At 37.1% G+C, this 21,586-nt stretch overlaps 1 protein-coding gene across 1 annotated transcript; it reads right to left on the reverse strand.

The window, feature by feature from the left end:
- Positions 1-1,292: 1,292 nt before the first annotated feature.
- LOC128992435 (SCY1-like protein 2) lies at positions 1,293-21,433 on the reverse strand. Its single transcript, XM_054416008.1, has 15 exons — positions 21,394-21,433; positions 19,411-19,546; positions 18,593-18,797; positions 17,719-17,863; positions 15,491-15,640; positions 13,769-13,850; positions 11,859-11,992; positions 9,688-9,804; positions 8,708-8,850; positions 8,140-8,299; positions 7,225-7,461; positions 6,496-6,628; positions 4,622-4,841; positions 3,915-4,082; positions 1,293-3,039 (listed from the first exon to the last, which is right to left on the reverse strand). The coding sequence occupies exons 2-15, from the start codon at positions 19,535-19,537 to the stop codon at positions 2,529-2,531; spliced, it is 2,532 nt and encodes an 843-aa protein (XP_054271983.1). The 5' UTR covers positions 19,538-19,546; positions 21,394-21,433; the 3' UTR covers positions 1,293-2,528.
- Positions 21,434-21,586: the final 153 nt, after the last annotated feature.

Raw genomic sequence — 21,586 nt, forward strand, 5'->3', positions numbered from 1 at the left:
CTCATGTACTACAATGCTCACGGTGGAGGAGGACCATATGTTCTGTATGATAGGAATTTACACACAAAGCTCAACGTGCAGGCACTTCCTTGCTCAAGAGTATATTTCTGGCACAACATACTAGAGCTGAAACAACATAAGGTCTTCCCATAAACAAGTTTCCCTGGTACTTTGTGGTTGTTAAACACAAAGATAATAGCAATTTATGTGGTTATTTCATACTTCCCAAAATAAAAAAAGCCTCTTTAAATTAAGTCAAACTATGTTTTTTCACAAAAAAATATTGAAATACCGCTATGATATGACATACTACATAAATACACTGAGAATAGATAAAATAGTAATTTACAAACAATAAAATCAATAATATAAAATAAGTTATAACAATGGGCGGAAGATTTCACAACATACGTCAATGCTTACAATTACGTTCACTAGCTGAAGACTAATACTGTTAGGTTTTCTATAAAAAGCTGGAATCACAACTTTAAGCATGCAATAAGGAATGTGTATGATTTTAAAAACCTATTTGTAATTTTAAAATTAAAATTTAACTCAAGGCTCCGCTCTAACTCTTCTATGAGGTAAAATAATATGTAAAGTAATGAGTCTTCTCCTTTGGTAGGTTATGAAATATGAATATTATTTATTATTAGCAGATTGAAAATTTTAAACACATTTCTTATCTTTTTGTGAGGTTTGAAACTGAATATAACTTATGTTTTGAATTTTAGTACCTTATGAAAATGTATTCTAATACTTCAAAATAATTGCGTAATCTTTAATATTGTGTAAATACTAAAGATCTACATTAAGTTTCATCATTGCACATTTACAAATTTTGATACAGTAAAGAGCGAAGCCTTACTTAAACTGCTTGATTTTCAAAAGAGCATTTTCACAATTTCAAACTAGTTGATATGCGATTCATTTGCTTACAGTACTAAAATGACAAAGTGATGTGACAACGTGTGAAAAGGCTGATATAAACACTATAAATATGATATTGATATTGTTTAAGACACACAACCGTCAGAACACTCTCAATATTTTTACACTACAGTAGAATCTCAATAACCTTATCTTTGGTTATTAGATGTTTTTTTTTATTTTGACCCTCAAGTACAAACAGTATCTGATAAATCAACTCTTGATAACGATACCACTTTTTTTAAATCCTACAAAAATTTTTATGGATTGGTTTTACTACACCATCTCCTGTCATTTACACAAAGTAAATTTGGTTGATTGTTTTTTTTTAAGTAAATCAAAAATTAAAGAAGAAAGTCTAATTAAAATTTTAACTAGGCAAATTTCAACCGGAAACATTTACTGTCTACCACGATTGCGGCAGAATCCTGAATATCTCTCAGCGGTAAGGAAACGATCCCCATCGTCTCCCGCTATGGAGGACAAAATGTTGAACATCTCCATCGGTAACGGAAACATCATCCTCCTTCATTTTTGCGGCAAAATCAAGAATATCTCCCGTAGCCTTGTAGAAACCCTCGTCACCCTTGATCACGGCAAAATTCTTATCTACAACAGTATTTTTTAGACATCATCATCGTTTCCTCCAGTCTCGGGGTCAATTGTTGCAAAAGCGTGAAATTTTTTATCTTTAGCAGATGTGTTCGGTTTAGGTATTGGCATAGACTCCTGACGTATTAAAAATTGGTATCAAGAATCAATTGATAGTGGATTTTAATTCTCCAAGTTATCTAATCATTCGACTTATCCAATCTTGTAGCAACTGGTTTAGGTTGTGTGACCAAGACTCTACTGAGTGACCAAAAATACAGTTTGACATTCAATTTTGGATATCACTTAACATTTATAGCAAATTTTCCATACAAAAAGCTATCTGGGCCTAAACTCATGTCATTATATTTATTCTAGCAAACAACAATGAAAGTTTCATAATATTTTATGTACAACATTTAAATTAAACTAAATACAACATCAATTTAGTCATAAGGTATAAATGATAGGTACTGTTAAGTACCTATTCTTTATTAATTGTAATCTCAATTTTTTATCTCTCATAAATTCCTAGGAATTGTCTCAGAAGACTTAAACTTATAATGTGACTAAGCCATGAAAAATAAAACTAAGATGTACAATAAACTGTGTGTATGTAAATAGCTAAAATATATCAATTAAAAATGCTAAAAGCTAAAATATTTTAAAATAAATAATTTGTGCTTTTTAAGTCGTAATTGCCAATTTCAAACCTATAAAATGTGCTAAAATATCTAGGTAAATGTTTAATTCAGCAAAATATTACTATGGCAAAGTTCAAAAATTATACAGCGACATGTCTCAGTGCAAAAGCAGCATTTATGCTCTACAAAAGCACAGTGACCAGAAAAAGACTCTTATATACATACAAAAACACTATGTATCAACATTTTGGTTAACAGGAATGAAATGTTACACAACACGAACCAATCCGTTACTAGCATCCATCATAACACGACACTCCACGTAATCGAACAAAACCAGTGTTTATAATTTTTTATAAAATATTAACTGAGGAAATCGTTGATTTCTGTAGCAGAGAGTTGCTTGGTAGGTTGAGCGGGTTTCATTCCGTTCATCATCGGGAAAGACTGCGGGGCCATGCTGTTCATCGGAACCTTGTTGGCCAGTTGGAACTGTGGAGCAGGGAAGGTGGGGCGAAACTGAGCGGGGGGAGCTTGTCGAGGGGGAGCTTGTAGAGCGGGAGGAGCTTGTAGAGCAGGGGGAGCCTGCCACGCGGGGGCTGCTGCCGGGGGGTTCCAACTCTGATTGGTCCATGCGTTGGCAGGTGGTACAGGTGCAGCGGGGGCAACAGGTGCTACTGCGGGGGCGACTGGCATAGACCACCCCTGAGCGGGGTTGGTGGGGGCAGGCGCCAGTGAGATCTGCTTCAAGTTGTTCTCCATGAGTGACATGGTGAGATCCTTGACGGGGGGTGGAGCACGGGGTGTGACGGAGGTTGGGTTCAGCACTGGCTCCTGTTGTAACCTTCTGGCTACCTCTTGTCTCTCCGCGTACCTAGACACAGCAGTTGTTAGATTAATTATACCATATACTCTCTTTCTTTACCATATTGAAAGATTGACTAAATCAACAAACATTAAAACAAGGACGACAGGATAAATGGAGAAAAGGATTGCATTAGAAAATAGGATTCTAGGAGGAAGCAAAGCGGAGAAGACACAACAGAGACCCAAGAAAACTTTATAAGCATCCAGATTTAATGGGTGAAATATAGAAGAATTAGATGAGCTGGCCATATTTTGAAAAGAGAGTCATCAATCTTCAACAAGTAATACAAATGTTCAGGGTTCCTTGGAAGAAGACAGAGAGGATGATGAGGTTGAAATGATTGTGGCAAGTGATGATGATATATAGAGAAAAGGATTAACAGAGGAAGATTCAGGACAAAGTGTGTTGCTAGCCTGAAGCGTCTCGGACTTCAGTGCAGGACGGACGGGTTCAATTCCCGTCACGCCCACAAAACATGAGTTTGAACCGCTTTCCAAAAAAAATGTTTGATTGACATTCTCTTTTATCTCTTCTAAAAAATGCTAATGGGGTTGACAAGAAAATAAAATACATCGTGGGACGTGTTTGGTGGGACCAAATATCATCTCAGATATTTCTGACTCTGGAAGTAAAGAGTTGAAAGTGGGGATGTAAGCAGGACTTCCTACCAGACTTTCCCAACCTTGCCGTACCTAAGACACTTGAGTAATCTTTAGATCAAACTGTACAGATAAATAGATGCGTTTTAATCTTAAATGCCACGTAAGAGCGACCTTAAACTATTACATAGCACGTACACTGTCTTTGGAATCTGCCGTGTAGGTTATATTTTAAACTTATTCAAAATCACAGAAAATTGAAAAAAAAACAATTTAACTTACCCCTGTTTATCCTGCAGAGTCAAACCTTTGGGCTGAGTTAAGGTGGACAGGTCTGATTTGAGAGTGGGAGTTGGTTTAGGTATGCTCGGCTTCATGCCGAGAATCTCCTCAAACTCCGATTGAGTGGGAGGGGCTGAGTTGAAGGTCTTCATGTTCATATCCATGTCCCTGCAGTACACAATGGCAATAATATAGGATATTGGAGAAGACATTCATCGAATGTAGGCTACCAGCAAGTTTTTTATTCAATGAGTACATTGCAGAATGAAGCTTTCACATAGGGTACAATTATTATTGTTGATATTATAATTTCTCTTATAGTTTGACACAGAGATACATTGTTTGGCGACTCAATATAATACTTATTTAGTTTGGTTCGACTAAAGCTTTGAATTGGGAATTAAATGTTTCTAGCCGTAGATGCCACATCAGTCTTGCAAAGGTTTCCACTTCCGTAAACAAGGACATTAGCAAGGCAAAACTCAAAACTATTGGTATGCTCTCTATGTAACCTGGCAAGTATCATGTGTCCACAAATCTTGTCAAAGTATGATCCTTCAAGCCTTCCATTTACTAAGTGAATTGTTCTCTAGCCATCTAGCTTCACAACTAGATGAAGCAAAATTAAATTCTTTAACAAAAATCTTTCTTAACAACATTTTTAAAGAAGTCAGAAGCCATCATCAAGCACACAATTTCAAACTCACTTTTGCTCGTTCTGTATAGAGTTGAGCTGTTCCAGTTTGACCTTTTGCTCGGCCTCCACACGGTTGACCATCTCCTTGATGACTGCGATGATAGCGTTGAACTGGTTTAGCGTGAGAGCGTTCTCTATACTGAGCGGCATCAGGAACGGAATCACCTTGGTCGCCATCACCTCCTTGGTCATTACAAACTTCTTGTGGTTCAAGACCAGTTTGTAAATACCTAGGATGGAATAAAGATATTAATAGACACTGGAGTACTTATGTATGCAGTGCCAGTAGCAGAGACATCAGTTCTTCTAAGATTTGTCAAATTTTGGTCTTTAGACGTGATTGAATTACATTGTATCCTGCCAAGATGGATTGACGCAACCCAATGATCTTTGGGACTATTAATCCCCTGAGATGTCGTCCAGTATTTTTCCTTTTCCAGCAATAGTCATTTCAAAGAACAAAGATTGGACAGTCTACTTTGTCTGCGGTAGCCTAGCTTCTAGGTTAGGATATGAATATGAAATATGACAAGTTTTGTTTAAAAATTGCCATTGAGTATAAAATATACCTAAAAAGATCAGGAAACACTAAATAGTAACTAATGAAATTATCCAAAAGGGTTATCATACATCACAAATTACTGAAGATTTTGATCAAATTCAACAGAAAATTGAGGAAAATTTGAAAATCATTGAATTTGTCTAACATAACCTCCTGGGTGGTTCAAATTCTGTAGACAGGCTCAAAAGGATTAATATAAAATAGGTTACGTACCTTTACGTCGTCAATCCTAGGTTAGTCTTTTTAGCAGCGACTAGTTTCGAAACTGACGTTTCATTTTCAAGCCTTGTCAAACATAAAATTACTTGAACATAATGTCGTCGTCAAAGTACACAAATATAACATTTAACACGCACAAATACATTAAGATACAGAAAGACGCGCGGCCGGCCATTACACGCACGACGGACACGACTCAACTACCGACTGCCACTGGTCTGGTGACATTGACCTTGGAGGGGGTTGGACAGCTGATTATGAGCGCCTTTGTTATCAATGTCCTCAATCCTATCAAATATTGTGTTACGACCAAAATTTAGCTTTTCATTCAGGATGTCGTGGGGAAACCTTTTTGTTGCTTTGTAGATTTCATAGCTTTCAAGGACATTCATTAAGGAGCCTTTGGTGCATTTATGTAAAATACCCAGGTTATCACTACAGCTGCTTACGTTGTGGTTGTCATTCATCAGGTGTTCACTTCAACGTAAGCAGCTGTAGTGATAACCTGGGTATTTTACATAAATGCACCAAAGGCTCCTTAATTAATGTCCTTGAAAGCTATGAAATCTACAAAGCAACAAAAAGGTTTCCCCACGACATCCTGAATGAAAAGCTAAATTTTGGTCGTAACACAATATTTGATAGGATTGAGGACATTGATAACAAAGGCGCTCATAATCAGCTGTCCAACCCCCTCCAAGGTCAATGTCACCAGACCAGTGGCAGTCGGTAGTTGAGTCGTGTCCGTCGTGCGTGTAATGGCCGGCCGCGCGTCTTTCTGTATCTTAATGTATTTGTGCGTGTTAAATGTTATATTTGTGTACTTTGACGACGACATTATGTTCAAGTAATTTTATGTTTGACAAGGCTTGAAAATGAAACGTCAGTTTCGAAACTAGTCGCTGCTAAAAAGACTAACCTAGGATTGACGACGTAAAGGTACGTAACCTATTTTATATTGTCTTAAATCAATCCTGGAGGCAATGCTGAATAAATCAAAAGGATTATCTTTTTAATCCTAGTTTTGAACATATATTTACTCTTACTCCCAACCCCAAAACTTTTCTGTGCTTTTGGTTAAAATGTCCTACTCCAAGGTTTACCAAGTATTCCCATGAGGACGGCTGGTTCTCGCGAGGGTATCTGAGGCAGGAACGGTAAAACTTCGTCCAGTACAAGCCACTTGTCCAGGTGTTCCAACAGCTTACCAACACACACGAGACAGTTGACCCTAACCTAGAACACAATACCACAGCTCAATACAAGAGTCAACAACAGAGTACACAAGAATCAAGACATTGTATGAAGTTCAAAATTGTTGATGGTAGAAGTAAAATCAATGAAAAAAAAAATCTGCACAAAGAAGTAAGGTACAGAGGTTGCTTGTAGGACTACATCGCGATTTTTATCTCTGGGATGTTGTGCCGGAAATATATTTGTGATGAGCAAGGAGGAGTCTGAACGACAAGCACTCTGAAAAAATTCCTATCGACAGGGTTTCCTTTACCGTGAGCACGAAGGAGTGTCGGACTTTTCCCTAGACACCAGCCATTAGAGCTAGACACCACTTAAGTATACCATTGAATGTTTCCTCTGTACCTTACTACTTCTCTTTGGATTCTGGAAGACCATTTCTGTTTCCCGTCTTGTAAAGTGTTTCTACAAATTAATTAAGTTTTCCACCTGCACTAAATTAACAAAAATCCTTCAAACTTATGCGGATATATGTTTAGTCAGTCTTCACCTAAACTATGGATATGGAGTTCCATATCCATAAACTAGTTCTTGGGATATGGTTACGGCATCTAAACACACGTAAATCAGAGACTCACCGATATGAAAGAAGTTGATATGCAAAGCCGCTTGATTCTGGGCAGCAGCGCGTTCTTCATCGACGGGTACTCGATGAGTGTCGCGTAGTTGGGCAGCACAGACAGGCAGAGTTCTTGAATCTGCTGAGCATCCGCTTCCAGCGCTCGATACAACATCGGCAATACATCAGACTTCACCTCTTCTGGTGGACATAGCTTCAGAAGCAACTCCATTTTTTGCATGAAGATAAGCAGGATCTGCGGAAACAGATGGCTGTCAAGGTAATGGAACATGGCTGTGATAAGTGTTGAGGGCATGAGTATTTTGAAGAGTTTTAAATGCTTTTCATAGACAGAGCAGTCCTAGAAAAGGGGGAATATGAGGTGGGTGAGTTGGAAAAATGGAGACGAGAAATGGCAGATGGTGGAGGAAGAAGAACTGTGGAATAGGAGAAGATGTTTTTGATGGTCAGAATCATGACCCAGCTGTCCTTGATCAGCAAACTTTTTATCAACGTACCTGGCTAAAATAACCAGCTGATCTTAGTCAGAAACAAAGCTATCATCACATTCGTACAGCACTCATTTTTTAAATTTATTTTATACGTACACCGTACACCCTAGTGTGTAAAAATCTAACCTAAATGTAATCTAATCTAGCTAATTTTTTAATAATTGGATCCAAAGTGTCATTGTGTCCAAAACTTAGAGGTTATGTTTTTAAGACTGCTTCAATCTTTAAGCGCATACATAATTTCCCCCATTGACTCATATCGCTTAGAATTTACCTTCCCAGTAAATCATCACAGTTCAAACAAATTTCCTAAAGGAGCATCATCCCATTAGTAATGTTCTAGAAAGTAAATGAAAAAGGAATATTCTTGTTGTCTACCTACAATTATATTATGATAAATATTAAATAATTATGATACATACCTGAATCGGATCTGTCATTTTCATGACAGGCTTAAGGTGAGGAAGAATAAGTTGAGAAAACTCCTCTTTGGAACAATTCTCCGAGATGAGCAAAACATTGGGCAGAACGAACGGAACCATCGTTGGGTTCACAAATTCCTTCACCAAACAAGGAATAACTCTGAAACATCAAGCCAATAATTACAAATATTTTGCAATCATTCTTTTAATATTGTGTTTGTCAAACAGGGTGATTAGAGCAACTGCCATACAAATATCAGGGGTTTCTTACCTGGAAATTTTCATGAAAACTCTATGTGTAAAATACAATTACTAGGTGTTACTTGTCACGTCTTCATCCACGATTGTGATTTCATCAAGTGAATTACAAAACAATTACAAACTTTCTTTGTTTCAAAATTGGTAGCATATTTATATTGTTACAAGACTTTAATTTACCTCAAGAAATCTTTTTCAAGGGGACAGTCCAATGGTATAGTTTTGTAGTCATAACAGTTACTCTATAGAACTAACTTTAAATAACATTACAGTACTAGTAACTAAGTTAGGTGTAAATGTACCAAGTTACCTGAACAGACACACTCTATGTGGTAGTTTCTCAATTATTTCGGGAAGTCCCTTATAAAACTGAGACTTTTGCAGGTTATCCCACTGGAACAAAGAGTCCAGGTAGTTCAGAGTTTTTACCCCCACGTCATTGAAGAAGTCTATCTGTAAACAATGAGAAACAATTTGAATACGTTTTGGTAAAAAAGTGAAATAAAGAGATGTTAAGTAAGATTTGTCAGTGAACTTGTATACACAACTCCAACTATTTGAATCACTTAGGAAAGAATAAAAAAAACGATAACCAGTGATAAGAATCAGTGGAATGAGGCAGAAGTCGTGATCACAGTAAAATCCTGAATATCTCCCACGGTAGTGTAGACATCATCGTCTTCTGCGTTCATGGAAACATCATCGTCTACCATGATCGTGACAAAATCTTAAATACCTCTCGTGGTCGTATATACATCATCATTTTCCGAGATCGCAGCAAAGTATTAAAAATCAACCACAAATAAGTAGACATCATAATTGTCTTCCCGGTTGCTGCAAAGTGCAAAACCTTTAATATTTTTAACGGTTTTGTAGACATTTTGTCTCTTGTGGTCACAGGAAATTATTATCAGTCTCCTGCGGTTACAAAATAATACTTGATCATCATTCTTTTTTATGTATATACATCTTCATTGTCTTCCACAATCATGGCAAAATCTTCCACATCTTCACGGTCTTGTGAACATCATCATGTCCTGCGGTCACAAAAACATCTTCCCTATCATGATAAAAGTCAAAACCGTAAATTTTTCAATCCCAAACTCTTAGAGGACAAGTAAAATAATAAAATACCTCAAGGTAAAAATCAAACTACCCAAATTTTTTGATAAATCGGAATGTGGTAAAATTGATATTTCAATTGATTTGGGTGGATAGAGTTCTACTGTATTAGGTTCAATGTTTTTTTTTTTTTTTAGACTTGAGAGTTATAAGAAAGAAGACACTGACCTTAAGAAACTCGTGTTCGTCTGGTCTCAACTCGGGCTTGACATTAAGCATGAGTCTCACCATGTCTCTTAAACCTTCAGCCACACACATCAGTTTGGACAATGGTAGCTGCTTCAGCTGTAACAGACAAAACACTTTAAAGTCTTCAAGATGGATCAGCTGTTGGATTGTCAAAATCCAGACATTAATTGGAAGCAAGAGTAACTTAATTAAAAATACACCTTCAACTACCTTTGCAGGTAGAGCTCAAGAAAAAAAGCTGAACACTGGACTTGAAATGTGTTGCAGCCTGGGAAACATTTTTGAAAATTAGAATACTTGGTTAGAAAAACACACACAAATTATGATTTTAACTTTTACTACATGATATTTATAAAAGGCCTTAATCACTCATTAAAATAAAATTCACTATGTGTAATCACACTTTACATGTAAAGGTCAGTGATTTTTTCATCACTTTCATTTTTCTTTGTAGTTCATAAGAAAACTATATCTTCACGACCTCAGTGGCAGTGGGGGATCTAGAGAGGGGGCGAATGGGGGAGACCGCCCCCCCCTTGGGCATATATATACATATATTTTTTTACTGCATGTAATATAGTAGTACCTACAAATTGCGTACAATAATTTGTCACACTAATTTTGGATAAAGTAATGGTATAACACTGCCATTTTGGAGACTTAGTTTACAGAAATATTTTGGTGGGGGTACCCCCGAAATTCCCCCCCCCCCCCCGCCTTGTGGCTGTTCTAGATCCACCACTGCTGAGTGGTGTAGGTATATTTTTTTTAGTGTGGGAACGCTCACAAAATTTTTGGAAAAATACGGGCTCCTTACCATTATACAAGTTCTTTGGAAAAAGCAGAGTGGTCTCCACTCGTTCTCGCCCCACTATAAGACTGACTAATTTCTTTTACCGCGATAAGAATAGAAAAAGTCACTGGACCCCTACAAAAGTTTGGTCAAACCAAATTTTAGAAAATTAATGGCAGATAAACCGACCTGTACTTTTGTCTGGGAAGATTCGATTAAGCTACGCGCGCACTACGGCGGCACGGCACGGACGGGCGGTACGGCACGGACGGCATTTTTAAGAGGGGGTGCGCGCACTAGGGCGGCACGGCACGGACGGACGGGACGGGACATCCGCACATCCGCAATTTAGGACAGTTGACAGTCTAAAAATTGTGAGTAAAGATGGATGTAGATAAAGTGGTGATACAGTAGTAGGTTTAATTTTAGCAGAGGAAGAGGAGACAAGAAGGTGCAAGCAAAGATTTTAGCTACACCACATAAACAGGAAAAGACTAAGTTTTGGAGAGTTCCACACCTTGTTTCCTGATCTTGTAGAAGGATTATGTGTAAAACTTACCTGATTGTTTCATAATAGATCATATTTTTGCCCATATATTGTCACGCCGGACGTTATTAAAATATTCCGGATGTCGCATGTTGTACAGTTTCGGGTATTTATCAACGAGAAAAATCAACTTACTAACATCTATGTTTACAACACACGAAAACTACTACTACTGCTACTTTGACAGAGATCAGTTGAGAATGGCGGATGTCCCGTGCCGCCCGCCCGGTCGCTGTGCAGTGCTCCCGGTCGGTACGGGCGGTACGGGCGTCACGGCAGCTCGGAAATGTCCTGGAGTTCTGTCTCCCGGACTTTTTAACAAACGGCGGAAGCTGCCGAACGTCCGTTGCCGGCCGTGCCGCCGTAGTGGGCGCACTCATATGACATTCAATGTTATTAACTTTTAAAAATTGCCGTGCCGCCCGCCCGTCCGTGCCGTGCCGCCGTAGTGCGCGCGCAGCTTTAATCTGAGCGTCAGTTGATCCAAAGTCGGTTTAAAGAAAGTCTACCGGAATAAAAACTACAGAATTTTGGCATTTATGACCTGAAAAACTCCAGGTAGGTAGTAATAATGGTTGCCATTTCATTGAAAAGTATTAAAAGTATCAATGTTGGACCAGATAGTGGCAAAACCAGGGGTTAGACTCTTCACTTACAAAAACTTTTAAAAATGCCAAACCGTAGATATACACAAAAATATACACATATAGACCTTATCCGAGGAAGAAGTACACAAAGTCTTTTAATATTACGGTATAAGCATTCCGTCCACAAATACTTTACGACTACTGTAAAAGCACACACACTGACCTCATTGATGTTTCGCTTGTAAGACATCCAGTCTTTGTTGGCAGTCAGCAGAGGTTGGCCGTCGTTGTACAACGCTGTTATGACAGCTCCCAGGCTGAACATGTCACTCGCTGCTCCGTTACTTTCCGTCAGGGCTACCTACATCACAAATAAATTGATTTTCAAGTCTCAACAAGAATCAAAAACAGCTGACTTGCATACAACTTTTGAGTAGTCGAGGTACATCGAGACCTCTTAGATTTTTAAGTCTCGTATTGGTATTGCACAAAACGTATTGAAAAGAGGTGCATTGGTCCTTACATACCTCAAATAACATAGTTACCATAACCAATAGCGAACTTCAAACAAAGAATGGAAATTATGCTAAGGCCAAATATTAAATACTTATCTCCTTATAAGCTGATTTTCCTAGATACAGAAGCAGAGCACAGGGTCCGCTCTCCTTTTTTATCAAATTTAACCCTTTCGATGCTGGAATTTTGTTGTTGTAAGTTTCCAAAATATGCTAGAGTTATTTACTTATTTTGTCCTAAAAGTGCTAGGATTGCCACGGGGGCAAAGTCTAGTGTAAGAAAAAACATTCGGTAAACACAATTTTTAACCTCAAAAGTACTAAGGAACGATATGCTGGGCCTCAATCGTATGAGGAATCGAAATGATCCATCGATGTTTCAAAACAAAAATCGAGTCAACCAATATGTCTATTTAAAAACTCACACGAAAGTGATGTCTATTTAAAAACTCACACGAAAGTGGCACCAGCACAATATATCGTCGATTAGCACTATTTGGACGAAACACGGACAACGATCGTTCAATAGAATTTCAGGAAAAAGATGCACAACGATATATCATCGCATAGCACCGAGGGGGGTACGGTACTATTTTCCTGGGAGTGAAGCGGTTTGCCACTGAATTATTTTTTGAATGACCCGAAAACCACTCCTCCGCACTCGCGCCTAGGAATACCAGCTTTATAGACATTATTTATCAAACAAATTTTTTAATTATTAAAAAAAGAGTCAGTAGCTTTTTGAGTCTGAAATTTGATTAAGCTTTCCTTGGGCTTTTTAATTGGCAATGGCTAAAGAAATGGCAGAACTTTCCCATTAAATAGCCTAGGTCGTCTCACTTTATATTGCACCCGCCCTGCATTCTATGTATCTTTAGAAAAAATCAGATATTATTTAAAAAATAAAGATGCAGCTTGAAACATTTTAACTTGAAACAGAATGAAGGATTAGTGTAGAGTTGAGCGATATGCATTGTGAAGACGAGCTGATTCGTTAGCCACAACAATAAAATCTGGGTTCAGATTCGAGCCGTTGAAATGCAATGACTTTTCTTAGGATTGAACCGGCTACCTTCTGAATTCCATGCAACCACTTAGCTCTCAGATGTTTATAAAATAAATAACAACAAACTATGATAGCTTAGCTAAACTACTACATAAGTCATCTGACTCATTCTACAATCATAAACAGCTAACACTATGAGCTGCTGTCTCGACCAATAGGTCAAGTATGCATTAACATAACAATTCATTTTTATAAAAATACTTAATACTTTAATAGCATCGAATGGCGAACATACGATTGTTAGTATAAATGGAGGTGAGTGTATGATGAGTACCCCGATCTTGTAGTCTTGTTAGTCACTAAGGCCGACACTTTCCTTAGGCACAGCTGTTAATTAATAGCCCATACGATGGCAACTAAGGGACCTACACAGTTTATAGTGGAATCCGAAACATTTTCGCCTTGTAATTTACGAATTGGTCTAATTATCAGGAGTACTGCAGACTTTACTCCACACCAGGGAGTATCGCATCCACAGTGCATGCCTATAAATATCCACAGTTTGTGACCTCCTAGTAGCTGGATTATTGTAGTATTTTACAGTTAGTACACCTACCTCTGGGGCGAGATAGTCCAGTTCTGGCTGCGCCAATGGATGAACATCTGGCTTGTACTGCTGCCACAGCCAAACAGGCTGAAAAATAACCAGATTATACCATTGACTTTGGATACTGAAGACGACAACGTATATGCACCAAACAGTAAACGAAACAATTAGCAAACTGACACATACATCACATTAGTTTGTCAACAGCCATTATGCTTGGTAAGGGGTGGGAGTAACTATGGTATTTTTTGGGAATAACAAAAAAATGTAATAGCTTTTGAATTGAATTTTTACAGCACGGGGAATTGTAACATTGGGCTTAGAGTGAAAATAAAATGACCATATTATAGGCTAGTACATTGAAAATCGAAATTGTTTGAGCAGTTTTTGTAGAAATCGGATTTTATGGAAAAATCACCATTAAAAATCAAAATTTCACAAAAATAAAAACACCTGGACATACCTTAGATTACGGTTCACAAACGCAGAACCAAGGTAATTAAAACAGATAACAACAATAAAACAAAACAAACTAATGGGAAATTGACTGCATTGTGAAATGGCAAAGTCAGCTGTTGCTTTCAAAAACAAAACTCCCTTCAGTGCAACCCTTATCAGTTCGAAAAAATAGTAGCAGTTACCAACTTTTTTCTTTCCCTGCAACATATCATTGTTGCAATTGTTTGAAGTATTTCTATTTAGCTTTAGCAATAGAATTTCACTTAGCTATATTTTTCTGCTTGTGAAGATAATGTGAGTAAAATTCCAAATTAACAAGTAACTTAACTATTATCTTTTTTGCGCAATACGTTTAAATAGTTTAGACTGCAATGAGTCATAAACTGTTCAAGCAGTTAAGTAACAAAATAATATTTGTCCAAGAATACAACCAAAGACAGATGCAGTCATGAGAATTGATACTAGACGTTTCATTTCTTTATCAGTGAGTGTAAATAAAAGGTTTGATAACAATATTTGATGACGGACTGAGAAACAACAGTTATAGTTTCATAATAAACATTTCTTATAGATTACAGGATTGAAACACTATTGGAAAAACACCAAGAAAAGTTTTTGGCACAGATAAAAAGCTATTAAATATTGATCAATATTGATCATTGTAAAAAATAAATAGGCTAAACTATACTAGGGGCCACGAGAGTCTGCAGTTGGTGGCAGCCAATATAAAGAATGGACCAGCAACATCACTGTTCACTACTTTTTGACACTAATTAAAATATACCAAACAATATTTTCAAATCAGCTGGTATTATTAGATTTGACAACACTGTACTGTCATCATTGGCTCCTTCGAAGTCATGTGGTAAATATAGGCGCCTCCCTCAACTGCAGACTCTCATGGACCGTACTGTAGTTATAGTATTACATTGATTTAATACTGAATGAATATTTAAACTCAAGTGTAAAATTAATCTGCATTCTAACTATGATTCATTCACAAAAATTAGGTGGTTTGAGGGAATGTTTTCTCGTAACTTTTTTTGCTTAATGTATCTTACAGCTGATAGATGGATTGGATAAATTTTTGCTTTAATATCAGCGGTTGAGGCTATTGTAATAGCCTCACTAAGGCACCCTTTAAGGCACTTTTGAGGTCAAGTGGAGGTGATAGATTTCTTCCCTTGAAACCTACATTTTGAGATCAGAGAATAGAACTACCCAAAGACTACCAAGGTATTGACAATAATAACCAAGAAAATACTCACAGTAGCCGCAGCAGGTTGAGAATTCAAAATGCAAAAATCGAAACCAAAGATTTTCCAGGCGCCTTGTTGGTTCACAACAATGTTTTCCGGTGTCAGGTTGTGGTGCAGAATTTTAGCATCGTTGTGCAAAAATGCAAGCCCCTCTCCTACCTAGAAATGTTATTGTTTGGTTACTATAATACTTTTGGCCTTAAATTGTGTCATTTCATTAATATAGTGAGCGAAATGCTGTATGATTTTAGATAATGAAGTCGAGATCTTTCCTTATTTTTAATTTTTAAAACGTTGGCAGCCTCTGTTGCCTTGTATGTGCCCGTCCACATGGGCCACTGAGGCCTGTGCATGGAACATATTCAGCAAAGCAAGGGCTTAGCCGGTACAGTACATGGGCTATACCGATAAAAAGTAGTGGCATGTACGAACGGGGTGAAGCAAAAACAAGGAAACCCAAACGCTAACAGTGTTTCATGAATATTGCAACAATGATCGATCAGCTGATCGTCGAAAATTGTTGAAAGTATAGTGTTTTAGCGAATTTCCCTATAGGGAAGTAGCTATTACCGTAGGTCTCATGGTAAGACTTAGGCCCGGGACCGATTTACTTTTTCATTTTAATGTCCCCAGAGGCCAAAAACACCATTCGTTCAAATTTTTATATATGTATATATATATATATATATATAGATATATATCTAATATATAAAATTCTCGTGTCACAGTGTTTGTCTGCAAACTCCTCCGGAACGACTTCACCGATCGTTATGAAATTTGGTGTGTAAATTCTGTAGGTATGCGAATCGGACGTAAACTATTTCCCGTTTCGAAATTCTTAAAAGGGCTCCCTCCGCCCCAGTGGCTCTGGAGTTTCCCATGTTAACCTTATGAGAAATGGAATTAATGAATCTTAACAGCTGTTTCAATTAAACAAGTTGGTTCTGTTCTATGATGTTCAATAGCATTAAAGTTACAAGGATTACCAACAGGGTGCAGCACTATTATTTCTTTTACATTTATGACAACAGCTAATTTGCAGCCAAAAGGTGAGTGAGCGTAGCGAACGAACTTCAACCTGGAGGCGAGTGAGCGTAGCGAACGAGCCAACCTGAAGGCAAGTGAGCGCAGCGAACGAGCTCCAACCTAAAGGTGAGTGAGCGTAGCGAACGAGCTCCAACCCAAAGGTGAGTGAGCGTAGCGAACGAACTTCAACCAGGACGTGATTCAGCGATGCGAACGAGATCATCTTGAAAATTAAACGTAACGGTACTTTCTTTCCATCGGTCTGTCTTAGGGGAAACCTATAACTTAGGCGATACGAAGTTCGCCGGGTCAGCTAGTATATATATAGATTTATATATATATATATGTGTCCGTGAAAAATAAGGCGGGATAAACTTGAATGAGTTCGCGATCCAGCATGATCAGACCATGGGAACAGGGTTTTATGGGGGGTTTTATGGGGGGTTTTATGGGGTAAAAATTGGTTTTTCTCACTTTTTACCCTCAAAACACAAAATTTCCCAATTTTTCTCTAAACCTTCAGAGGTTAAAAAAACAAACAATTCAGTATATCAAAGTGTTTTTGTACGGTTATTAGTTACGGAGAAAACTAAAAAAATGGTAAATTTAAAATTCCCATGTTATTCTTATGGAGAATATTGTAAAATGTTGTAGTTTGCTTGTTTATGGATATATTTTGATCAAACTTGGCAAATTTATTTATTTTATAGTAAGCTATCAATATTTTACTAAAAACACACTACTTTATTAGTTTCCTTGTAGCAGCAAACCTAGGTACTCGTTAAACCTAATAATGTTATTTAAATAGATCAATTGAAAATCAATTCGGCCAAATGGAAATTTGCTTAGACGGCAGGTGTGCTGCGGCGGGGGTTTTATTTTTTACATTTTATCAGTTTTCACCAAGGCTAGGACTGCGATAGCCGCAGCACAGTATTCGAAATTGTGTTGGGTGTGTTGAACAATATTTTATCATTTATTTTTGGGTTTCCGTTTGTTTGCACCACCCAGTACCAGAATCCAAACCCATGAAAACGCTGCCTTGGGCATTAAGTCCATGGCACTACCGACTTTGTATCGATACTATGTATGGACTGAAAAAGACATTCATAAGACAGCATAATTTATTAAAACTCCCAAAAACAGCTGGACCAGATAAACCCAAAGATGCTCGACCATGACATTGGTTGTGTCTGTACTGTTATACTCACTTGCAACAGTCCGTACTTGATTTCCACTTCAAACAGTTTGTAGTTTTTCAACTGCGGACTTGGCGGTGTCGGAGTATTCTCCAGTTTGCCGAGGATGTTTGCCAAGCTGGCAAAGACTGGCTCTGTAGCAAAAGCTAAACTGTCTCTGAAAAAGGAAAACCAAATCAATTTTCACTTAAGAATGAGTAATAAACACTAAATAATATTCTGACTGATATGTAAGTAGGCTACTAAAACATTCACTTTCATTCTAGTTATTTTTGTCAGGCCATTTAAACCAAGCCTCTCCATCTTCTCTAAACCACAGTTCTAGGTTTTTTTCTTCGCCTCTTTTAACTATCAGGGTTCAACTCCAAAAACATTTCTTTGAAATATTATTTTTTATTCTCACATGTTCAAACCTTCTTAATATTTTTATGCAAGAGGACTTACAACACAGGGGGTATACAGGTTTATTGCGGACATTTTCCTTAAACCTTAAAGGTCCTTGCAGAATAATCCTTTAAACAACATTCACTTACTATCACCAACGATAAACTACAAACAAGAGGAAATATTTTAAAGACATCTTGCTTTATTTTGGATGGAGGCAAATTAGCCCATTATAGCTATTATAGTTATTACATGAAATCCACGGCACAAATAGTTTTAATTGGTAACCGCATCAATCATCACATACTTAAAAACAAATATAGGCCTAATAAAATCATCAACCTCTAATAACCAAGCAAAGAGGTTCGTGTTTTGGACTTGCAGAGTTATTTGTAAAAACTTGAGGTTTGGACTGCTCCAAGAATTGTGTTTTCAATTATATTATGCCAATAGTTTTGATTTTTTTGTATGTTAAATGTCAAACCCTCAAACAAACTCTTACCTGGACTCTTCGCAAGGATGGTGTACAACCAGAATCTGCGGATGTCTAAGCCTGGTCAGTTGTGATGCTCCTCTCTTCAGAGAACTAAGGATGTCTTCTCTATCCTGTTTGGTCCATCGGTCCAACTGTCGCTTCTCAAAAACAAATATGCTCGCTTCTTGTCTCGTAGACTTTTTGTATCCGCTGTAAATCTTCCAGTGAAGGCCTAAGGGAATCAAAGTTGACTATTCAAATTATCGAATAATACACGCAAGCGTAGCGTTTTCTTCAGTCTGGGAACCAACGGTTAACCAATTCCTGCTGGACACTCTAGATTTTTTTTTGTGGTTGCGGTAATGGAATAAAAGCAAAAAATAACTGTTTCTTGAGTTCAAACCTACTGAAAAATATACTTGAACCAAGTTTTTCCAACGGAAATTTACTAGCAAATATCAAATATTGCATTGATACCGGTATAAACAATGATATCCCCAAGAAAAAGACTAGCCTGAACTGTAAAGAAAAAAAAATCAGTTATTTTTCTTCCAAAAATTGAATGTTAAATAGGCCTAGTAGAGGATGAACTTCAAACCAACCACATATAAGCTAACTAAGGAATTCGTTAATAAAGTTAGGCAATACAACTAGCCTACCTAGTTAATATTTGACAAATATTGATTACTTTCAATCATATATTTGTAGTTCAATTGCACCTATGCAGTTCAATCATAACACAGTACTGCAACAGAAGTTGATTCAGTAGGAACCAGAGAAGCACACGTTAAAAAATGGATACCAAAAGTCTAAACCAAGGGTCTTATATTATAACTACGTCTTACCTGAGCCAGCGCTGGCGATGTGAGCAATCACCTCATACTCTCTGGTGACCGGGTTGCCAGGCAACACTCCCTGGAGTTGGGAGACAGTCGTTGACACAGTAGAATAAAACTTGTTAAACACATCCATTTAAATTACCTGTAAACAAAGCAATAGACAAATCTCAAGTAGCTTCTAACTGACATAGCCTATCCTCTTTAACAGGTGGTATTTCTTATCCAGAGTGTTCAGCTTCCATTACGACAAACTCCAGGAAATGGTTTTATAGGTAAAAATGAGAAGAAAACAAAGAATAAAACTATTCCCGAAATGGTTTAGTTAAAAAGATATCTGTCTTTGTACCCATTGGCCGATGCTATAAGTTATCTAGGCTATATTATTAATATGCTACATGAAACTTTGTAAACAATAAGGCTTTTTTGTTTTGCGATTTAACCCTACACATTAATATACCAAAATGTTTGTCTAGGTGTAGATTTACAAACTGACCATACATGTTTGAAAAAGCCCCTTGGGCTCTGCCCCAGTAGCTTTTAAAGTTCCCATGTTATCCTTGTGACGAACATATTTTTTTACATTATGATCAGATGGATAGTTTAATTGCTGTTAGGGATTTTGGTTGCAAGATAAGGAAAAGTGAAAAGGAAGTGGAAAAAGACTCCTCGGCACTGAGGCCAGTCCGGATAAGGGTTTTTCCGGTTAAACGACATCTCCAAAACAAACCGTTTACTGTGATATTCTACTTAAATTTAGGATAGTTTTGTATTTAGACACGTGATCACTGGTCTCAAATCGTTCCCATGAGAACAGTTGTTTCAATACCGCTCACTTCCTGCCGATCTAGTCCGGTTAAACCAATGTCTGGTTAAAAGGTGTCCGGATAAGAGGGAGTCTACTGTATTTGAATTTGAGTTGGCGTAGCCTAAATATTAAAATGGAAAAAAGTGAGAAAGCTTGGACAGTTTGATATACGAAAAAAACTTAATTAACACTGTGCTGCATTTCTTGAGCAATCATGGAAAGAGCCAATTTGCAAACTATGGAAACATAGGAAAGTCAGAACACCACGAAGTAGAAGAAATAGTAATACAGTAATGGTTTTTGTACAATTTATAATCCTAATTATGGACAACATTATAAGGCCTATCCCGCTATCCATTTTAGGGGGAAACATTTGTAGTAAACACTAAAAAACAAAATCAGCTTTTGAAAATTAATAACATAACTTATTTACAAGAAATGTTGATCTATATCGAACTGTTATGTACATTGTGTGTATTTCCATAATATTTGAGTTGACTCTTTTAAAACCATCGGAAATTACTTATGACGGCTAATCCTTTTTAAAGTAGGCCTAATGCCTATAATATTTCCCAATTGCTCAAGATACTTCGGAATTCGAGCAACAGGTCCACTACCTACTATTTTATTACGGTTAACAAGGCAACTAGGCCTAAAATTAATTGTTGATAGGCCTATAAGCATTTCATATTGTTTTCAAAATTCAATTCTATTATCACAACAACTTAATCATTTGCATTGACAGAAACAAGCCAAAGAGAGAAATTAATTTTAGTATTTTTTGTTTGATAGATTATTATTTGGATAATACCGCAAGATTTTCTGACTAGCTAAAAGAAAAATGTAAGAATTGAAAAGGTCCTGCTTCCAAGATATTTAACTTTGAAGAAACATGGCCTTACCAGATGTTATGTTTATTAGCATAAAACATACTTCATACTTCTTATTGAACTGAGAAATGATTTAGATAGGCCTACATCAAAATATTAACAGCTTTAAAGTGAGTTCACTTAAAAAAACAATATGTTTGTGAAAAAATATGTTTTTGTTTCTTCATGACACTAGTGTAAGCTATAAGCTTGACTAACAGTTAGGGCCTAGTTACATGGGGCTCAAAGTTTTTAACTGCAATTTAAGAACAAACTGGTAAGCCTATTTATTCCAACAACGTTGAAATTACTTACTTTAAATTTATGCAATAATTAAAAAAACAGTCATTAAATTTACTACAACTCTGTTAATTTATTTCCACTAGAGGTGGGTCGAAGTATCAGTAGTCGCTACTTTGTACTAGGTACTCGCGATTCCAAAAGTACCTAGATACTGAAAGTGTCGAGTACCAGATACAAAGTAATCGCGATTACTTTTAGTATCTAG

This window comes from Macrosteles quadrilineatus, unplaced genomic scaffold (assembly GCF_028750875.1).
Source record: "Macrosteles quadrilineatus isolate MER2022 unplaced genomic scaffold, UCM_ALF_1.0 Scaffold_4__1_contigs__length_99947679, whole genome shotgun sequence".
In the NCBI taxonomy this organism is placed as follows: Eukaryota; Metazoa; Arthropoda; class Insecta; order Hemiptera; family Cicadellidae; genus Macrosteles; species Macrosteles quadrilineatus.